General features: G+C 44.0%; 1 protein-coding gene across 1 annotated transcript in view; it reads right to left on the bottom strand.

Annotated features, from left to right (window-relative positions):
- LOC106821299 (DENN domain-containing protein 5B-like) overlaps positions 1 to 9,100 on the bottom strand; it is a 55,748-nt gene that overhangs the window by 3,648 nt on the left and 43,000 nt on the right. Inside the window, 8 exon segments of the mRNA XM_014826051.1 lie at positions 2,424 to 2,550; positions 3,692 to 3,774; positions 4,556 to 4,630; positions 4,947 to 5,044; positions 5,623 to 5,741; positions 6,216 to 6,358; positions 7,082 to 7,203; positions 7,746 to 7,874. Coding sequence (XP_014681537.1) covers positions 2,424 to 2,550; positions 3,692 to 3,774; positions 4,556 to 4,630; positions 4,947 to 5,044; positions 5,623 to 5,741; positions 6,216 to 6,358; positions 7,082 to 7,203; positions 7,746 to 7,874 — 896 coding nt within the window.

Genomic DNA, 9,100 nt, shown 5'->3' with positions numbered 1-9,100 from the left:
ATTCGCTCGCCTCGCTCTCTCTCTCTCCTCTCTCTCTCTCCTCTCTCATCTCTCTCTGCTCTTCTGCTCTTCTCTCTCTCTCTTCTCTCTCTTCTCTTCTCTCTCTCTCTCTCTCTCTCTCCTCTCTCTCTCTCTCTCCTCTCTCTCTCTCTCTCTCTTCTCTCTCTCTCCTCTCTCTCTCGTCTCTCCTCTCTCTCTCGTCCCTCTCATTCCCTCTCTTCCCTCCCTCCCTCCCTCCTCCTCTCTCTCTCTCTCCCCTCTTAACTCTCTCTCTCTCGTGTCTCTCTCTCTCTTCTCTCTCTCTTCTCTCTCTGTCTCGCTCTTCCGCTCTTCGCGCCGCTCTCGCTCTCGCTCTCTCTCGCCGTCATCTCTCTCTCTTCTCTCTCTCTCTCTTCTCTTCTCTCTCCTTCTGCTCTCTCTCTCTCCTCTCTCTCTCTCTTCTCTCTCCCTCTACTATCTCTAAACCATCGTACCACGCCTCTGACCTGCGCGGCCAGCCGTGCAAGCAGACTGCGCCTGTGGTCACACCTTACTCCGCCGACGCAGCGGATATGTAGTACCAGCTGCAATCTGTGCGTCCTTGTCCGATGCCTGGCGCTCGCGCCAGTTGATTCGCGTCACGACGTGGCAGTTACATCGCACTTCGTTTCACCGGCGGAGTAACCGACTCCCGCGCCAAACTCCTTCCCTCAAGCAGCTTCGCCGAAGAAACCATTCAACCTTTCTCTGCAACGTATGAAATATCCGTCGGAGGTGAGGAGTGCCCTCTACTGATCCGATAGACTCAGTGGATAGTAGATCATAGCATCCGCCATATATGTTGAATGTCGAACGAGTGCTGACTATTCCCAGCCGCACGCATAACGTCACGACATTTGACAAACTTCCCGCAGTGAGCATGCGCTCTCTACGAATCAATTATCGTACAGACTAGTGAATGTTGGGCGAGTGCATATCTATATTATTCTACATCGCCATATATATTACTATATTATATATATTCAGATATGATAATTAGGGAAGTGAGTGTTACTTCAATAAACTTGAAACAAAAGCCAGCCTACTAAACGCATCTCTTGGCTCATCTCGCGATGAGCGTGTCGCTCACTAAGATTGGGCAGGAGCTGCTTGCCTGTCATCGGGCTGGGCTGCGTTTGGTGGGGCATACCAGCTGATATGCCGTCATGCCAGTAGTATCTGTTACCTGCGGTCAACAAAGGTCTATCTCCAGGTGTTGCGTCGACAGTCCAATCTCCCAGCGAGCACAACCGCCTCGCAAGTGAATCAAGAGTGCGTAGTAAAAAAAAAAAAAAAACAAAAAAACTAGCCTGCCTTTTGTTTCAAGTTCGGCAGGCAATACGTTTGAATTGAGTGGTCCAAAGAATGGTATAATCGTGTCGTACCTTTTAGTCGTATCTCCGGACTTGCTGGTGATTATGAGGAAACGCTTTCGCACTGATTGCTAACGGCGAATGTACTGTGTACCCGAATTTTGAGCTCAAGTTGGTATCTATGCGTAGTAATTCGTAGGTATTCTAAGGCTAGTAATGACGGAATTTCCCTCGTTTATTGATCGTCTACAACTCCTTCCCTATTAATCTCTCCTGATATATATATATATATATATATATCGCGCATATCTACGAGTGCCACTATGACGACACTGCAGAGTGAGAGGTGCCCACTACGATCGATCATCATCGCAGACTAGTGAATGTCGGACGAGTGCCGACCATTCACATAGCTCGCATATTGATTACAGGGGCCCTCCCCCTCCTGCAGTCAATGATTGGAGGCAATAAGCGGCGAAATCAGAATAAGTGGTGACGACACTAAATGCTTTCGATCAAACACCTACTCGCCACTCGCGCGTACAAGTGATACTTACAATAAATACACGATAATAAATGAATACGAACAAAAAAATAATGACAAACAACTGTCTCCTACAAAGCAAGGCAAAACATTATTCTCTTAAATAAATTAAATTAAATATTACTCGTAAATATTTTCTTATTGGCCAGAGAAACTACGCACGAAAAATCCTGCAGCACCCCACTCTGGCAGTAGCATCTGTCAGCAGAGTCCCTATGGCTCATGAACGTAGCGACAGTAACATGCAGGACGTGCCCTCTGTATGTCGTATGTAGTATACAGCAGTGCTACTCAAACTCGTGAATGGTTCGCCCAAGGGTGAATGAAATTATTTTGGGGTGAATGAAACGAAACCAAAACCATAAGGAAATTTAGTTGCGGGTGAATGAAATTTTGTGATAAAGAGTCGAGGGTGAATGACACTGAGAAATAGTTTAACATACTAGTAGTTTACTCATGACTGTAGCGGCCGCAGCGTGCAGGACGGGCCCCATGTATGTAGTGGTATAGGTGTATGGGGTAGGTATAGGTATGGAATAGTATAGTACCTATGAAGTCCCAGGTGAAGAAGTGTTGGCGGAAAATGCGTGCGGAGCGGTAGCCGCAGAGGAACACCAGCTCCATGCAGTGTACGAGTCCTCGCTCCCCACACAGCAGCACTGTTAGTGTGCCGCGCTGCAAGCACACACAGAAACACACATACATGTGTGATGAAATCACGTAGAGAAACACAGAGTATGTACACATACATGTGTGATGAATTCACGTGGAGAAACACAGAGTATGTACACATACATGTGTGATGAAATCACGCAGAGAAACACAGAGTATGTACACATACATGTGTGATGAAATCACGCAGAGAAACACAGAGTATGTACACATACATGTGTGATGAAATCACGTACGCAGAGAAACACAGAGTATATACAGGCACGCAGGAGTGTATGTACATACATACACGTGCAGCAGCAGGGGCGGATTCAGACCGTATTTGCCGTATTGGGAAATACGGTCTAGATTTCAAAGTGCCCTTCAAAATTTACAAAAAATACAAAAAATACAGAAAACAATTTGATGGAATTTGGCTATATTCGTTATTTGTTTTCTTTTTCTCCTGATTCACTGACAGGTATTAAAATTTTACATGGTAACAAAACTAGCTTTGATATCTGAAAAAGAAAAGAAGTGCTTGAATTATTCTGCATTAATTGCTGGTATGCAAAGCGCAGGCAAAATGAAACAGAAATAAAATTCCATATGGTTTTTAGCTATTGTTGCTTGACTAAATGTGTGCTCAAATGGTGCTCATTTTTATGCCCAGGGACCCTTGAAATTTTGAAATTTTATCGGGGGAGGCCCCCCAGACCCCCCGCCACGTGCTTCGCGCCTTACAGCGCTTATAGTGGGCCCTTTTTGGGGGATGTGCCCTTAAAATCTCTAAAAATACTGTCTAGCCCCAGCTCTGGATCCGCCCCTGAGCAGGGTCAGTGTGCCATGCTGTAACCACGCAGAGAAGCAATAAAGTATATAGGCAAGCATATATGCATATATATATAATATATATATATACATACATGTGCGATGAAATCACGCAGCTAAAACAGAGTATATAGTCACACACAGGTATAAATCTACGTGTGCTAAAACCACACAGATTAACAAAGTATACTGTCATAGAATGGGGCATATACATATACCTATACATACATATACTGCACAGAGCAACACAGAGTAAACAGTTGGGCCGGAGCACATAAGTACTAAAACCACACGGAAAACATAATGTATTCCTAATTCAATGATATCTACTCACCTCCTTTTCTGGTTTATAGTAGTACTTGACAATGTTATTGACTGCATCTCCCAGCATCTCCTGTATTTCAGGGATCGTGATCCCTGGCAAAGAAAAAGCATAGAAAACTCCTGAGATGAAAAAAGCAAGGCAATTAGACATGAGTGTCCTAACCACACCCCAATATTGTAAAGTTGGCAGTTGTTCATGTTTACGTGCACCAGCATCACAAGTAGCACTCATCTCTTTCTACACGATGAAATCAAATGCTGCACATGCATATGATCATGTAATTAGAAACAGTTCACACCTCTCTACAACGTCACGAGAAGCATTAACCTGTGATGTCATTAGAACTGGCACACTTCATTAACCTGTGATGTCATTAGAACTGGCACACTTCATTAACCTGTGATGTCATTAGAACTGGCACACTTCATTAACCTGTGATGTCATTAGAACTGGCACACTTCTCTCCATAACATCAAACATCAACAACTCATTAAAAGTTGTAGGCACTTCTCGACAGCTATCAAAAGCTGCATGAATTTACCTATGACATCATACGAGCAGGGGCGTGTACAGGATTTGTAGCAGAGGTGGGGTCTAACCGTAACCCAAACTTGCGAGCACGCGAAGGGGGGTCTGGGGGGCCCTCCCCCCCAAAAGTTTGAAATTAGACCCCCTCAGATGCGTTTTCTGCACGAGCAGGAGGGGGGGTCCGGACCCCCTGGACCCCACCCCTGTACACGCCCCTGACGAGTATGCACTCACGTACCTATGACATCATGACAGCATGCACATGTGTACCTATGACAACGAGTATGCACACGTGAACATATTACATCATCATATATTATAGAGAGAGAGAGCTGTTACACTTACTGGGTTCGGCAGTCTTGCGTGGGGAAGCGGGTGACTGGGAGCGTGATGGGGGGCTCCTACACGAACACACCAAGTCTGTAGAAACAAGAATAATATAGTTTTCACTCTCAGCTGCCATGTGGGTCTATGTTGGGTGTCGTGCAGTGACGCCAAAGCTACCGGCAACAACAAAGGATAACTTGTCTAAAAACGAATTCTGAGATCACAAACATTTAAAAAAAGATAGTTAGAAAAAAATGATAAAAAGTCCAAGATGGAAAATCTAAAATTCCTTATCTTCTTGCAAAAGAAATTTTTTTTAAAATAATTTTTGTTAAATAAAAAAAATATAAAATTGTTTCTCTCGTCCTCGTATAGCCTAACCTAAGTTGCAGCTGATATATTGCCTTACCTTCGATGTCAGTGTTTGCTGGCAGGACCTCTCCCACGAGGAGTCTCTCTGTGCTCCCATCGTCCACCCCTCTCCCCAGCCAGCGACCACACGGAAACCTGCACACACACACGCACACACGCGCCAAGCGTAAGTGCAATGATACACACACTGTACTACCAAGAAGCACTTTCTTCACTTAAACCGGCTGTATTTAAATGACGACAACAACAAAAACAATAACGTCGTCGGGCAGGGATACTAAATGCAATCCAACCTTTATATAACAGTCATCCAAGGGAAGTTCCAAAAAGTGTCCTTTATAGACAGGTGACCATTCTACCGAGGTGGTTTCACAGTATAACTGCTACTCAAGGTAGACTAAAGAACTGGCCTTTACAGACAGGATTCCATTCTATTGAAGTGATCGTTAACACAGGTTTAACTAATGTCGTCCGTAGCAACAGCATCTGTAGCAGCAGTAACAACTGCAATACTAGTACAAGTTGCAGTACAAGTATGTACTACAACTACAACAATACAATACTACTACAAGTGGCAGTAGCCTCATTACCTGTGAACAATAGCGGCTATGCTAGTTATACTAACGACTAGTAATAATACGAGTAATAGTAATAATAACGAGTAGTAATAATAGTAACGAGTATTAATGACTAGTGTTGGTAGCAGCACGCACTTGTATATCTTGCCAGTGACTTCGTTTCTCACTACCACATTGTCGACCATCCACTTGGGTGACATTCCGGAGTTGTCGTGACCAAGTCGTAACGTCGACAGCAGTCCCAGGTTTTTGTGCTAAAAAACAGAAAAAAGTGCATTTACTCTTCCGCTATAACTACGCGTTACTATGGTGCCCCACAGATTTTACCTAAAGATATCATGGCCCTAACCATGATATAGAAAGGGGCAGTGGGGAACTAGAAGAAGAGAACTGAAGACTAGACCACCAGCATAACCAACATAACAATGTGGCGCTGCATGGTGTAAGACAGTGCAACAGTGTGTAATGTTGTGTGACATGCTGGGACACAGTGTGACATTATATCAACACAGTGTAACACATGTTAACACAGTAGGCAGAGTGTGAGATTGTGTAACACAGCAGGTATTGTGTAACACAGAGAAAAATAGTAGAAACAGTGTGACACAGTGTTAAATAGTAAACAACAGCTATAGGGACGGTGTGACACAAATAAGGACAGTGTGACACGGTGTAACATAATAGTAACGCTGTAACTCGGCATAACGAGCTGTAACACCTGGGCTCACCTGAAACACATGTTCTACGCAGCCCTTCGGCATGTTTATCGGCCCCGTGTGGCCGATCGTGCCGCCCATGCACACGTACGGGTTAGCCGTCGTCGTCGCATTGAACTTCCGCCCGGCAAATATCACGACCCTGTAGGTGGACACTGGTCAGCAAAAAAAAAAACACGTCATTGCAATGTTAAATATCACGACCCTGTACGTGACCACTGGATGGCAAAAACAAAAAACACGACGACGTGATCGCAACATGTCATTGCAATATTAAATATGGATGACGCGAAACAACATCTATGTAGAACGTCATGTAACGACCTCTAGTAATATACTTTGTTTTGTGCAAGTTATTTTAAATGAGCTAGTAATGAAAAGGTTTAGACCCTCGGAAGCAGTAAATCACAACCAGATATTTCTAAATCAACTAATAGCTTTACGAGAAAAGGTTAAAGAAATAACAGGGTTAATTCGCCACCAGAAATGCTATGTCAATGTAAAAGTTAAATATGGACGACGCTAAATGACGTCGATATATCGAACGTCATGTGATGGCCTCAATTTATCCTGGACTTCATGGAACATTCGTTGTTTATTGTGCAAAGTTATTTAGGTTTTAGGTTTAGACTCAGTGGGAAACAGTAAATCCCAACCAGACCTTTTCATGCTTTACTAGGAATAGTCATTGATACTAGAGAAATAACTGAGAAATAATACTAGACTAAACGTTAATTCGCCACAGGAAATGCTTGGCATGGTCACGCACAGACCCCCATATAGCTAGTATTATCGGTAGTTAATATTAGTAGGCAACATGCATGACAGACGGCTGCGCGTGGAGTTGACGTGGAGATCTACGCGGGAAGGACACTCACGCGCGTTCGGGAAGCCGTTTGTGAAGCAGGTGAAGTCGACTGCGTTGAGCGAGAGGAGGTGGTAGAGGAACTGCTCCTTCTCGTCCGGACAGCGCAGAAACGCGTACCTCTTGTACAGGCTCCTGTGAAAGCAGTGACAGTATGAGAAAATTACAGCACGAGCAATGACAACATTTCCTGCATAAATCACCCCGCTTAGCAGAAAGCACAATGACAACTCAAGGGCAAAGGGCATAAGACAAAAGTGTCCAATGGCACGACCTGCTTTCCCCTGACCTGGTCAAGCACCATTCACCACATCTAGTGTGACATAGACGCCATGTCACGTCTAATATATGAATTCTGCCTCACTGGGACATCTATCGTACTACCATGACACTGGCCTATTAGTTGATCAACATTAGTCCTCATCATTGCATAGAGGTATACGCTGTTTAGTCCCAAAATTCATAGAACATAGGAAGTTTGTTAAATAATACAAGAAAATTCATAAAAAAAAACATCAGGCCAAAAAATATATATTATATTACTATAATTACTAATATAATAATAAACATAATAATTATATATCCCGACGCGCGACAACCATTTTGCAGCATTTGAACTAGCTCCCTTTACAAGCAGCTCCCCTCTCTGCCAGCACAGAACCCATTCTCACCCTCACCTAGTCAGATCGCTGTCAGACAGCAGCTCTTTAAGGTGGTTGGAGAGTAGCTTGCGCTCCAGGGCGAGTCGTACCCACGCGCGCGCATACCCGATGTCTGTGCGAATGTCTCTCATCCCCTGTATGTTCCTGCAATGACGACCACAAACATGCGAGTGTTAGTGAACCATCGATGCGTCAACACCTCAACGTACATGCCTGCAGCGTATTAACAATCACAGTTATATATGTATAGTTATATAAAGGTGAATGTCCCTCATTGCCTGTGTGTTCCTGCAACGACGACACAAATATGCGAGCATTAGAGAAGGTGGAACCATCAATGTGTCAACGCCTCAACGTACATGCCTGCAGCGTTATGAACAATCACAGTTATATATGTATAGTTATATAAAGGTGAATGTCCCTCATTGCCTGTATGTTCCTGCAACGACGACCACAAACATGCGAGCATTAGAGAAGGTGGAACCATCAATGCGTCAACACCTCAACGTACATGCCTGCAGCGTATGAACAATCACAGTTATATATGTATAGTTATATAAAGGAGAATGTCCCTCATCGCCTGTATGTTCCTGCAACGACGACACAAACGCACGCGCGCGTTTGAGAAGGTTCGAAGGTTTGTAGATCAACGCCTCAACGTACATGCCTGGAGCTTACAAACGATCATACGATTTGTCGTTGTTAGGGTTAACTTCCCCGTTTATCTCTGTTTGGAAGCCTACTCGTACTTGCGCGCGCACGTTAGAGAAAGTCGAACCATCGATGTGTCGAAGGTTTGTGCTCAACGCATCAACGTACATGCATGCATCTTACAAACAATCACACGATTGGTAGTTGTTGTTAGGGTTAACTTCCCTGTTTATTTCCGTTCGGAAGCCTTGCAACGATAAAATGTTTGGTTTAACTTCCCTGTCTATCTCCGTTTGGAGGCCTTGCTACAATAAAAGTGTCTTTGGTGTTAACTTCCTGCTCGTATCTCCGTTTTTTGCGAGGACCTTGCTACAAAATATTTGGTTTAACTTCCCTGTTTATTTCCGTTCGGAAGCCTTGCAACGATGATAAAATGTTTTGGTTTAACTTCCCTGTTTATCTCCGTTCGGAAGCCTTGCTACGATATTATTTGGTTTAACTTCCCTGTTTATCTCCGTTTAGAAGCTTTGCAAGATAAAATGTTTCGCCCAAGCTTACAAGTACTCAGCTGATGCGGATCTGCGCAGGAGGCAAGATTTTAAACTGCAAGTGCGACATTGGGACATGTGTACACATTTCATTCAACAAATCTAATTCTAAATATCGCCACCATGTCGAATAAACCGGTACGTGAGTCTGGTAAAAAGAGTCGGTGCAGC

This window comes from Priapulus caudatus, unplaced genomic scaffold, assembly GCF_000485595.1.
Source record: "Priapulus caudatus unplaced genomic scaffold, Priapulus_caudatus-5.0.1 Scaffold68, whole genome shotgun sequence".
Classification (NCBI taxonomy): Eukaryota; Metazoa; Priapulida; class Priapulimorpha; order Priapulimorphida; family Priapulidae; genus Priapulus; species Priapulus caudatus.
Note: the sequence above shows the minus strand (reverse complement) of the source record. Positions and strands in the feature narration are given on the sequence as shown.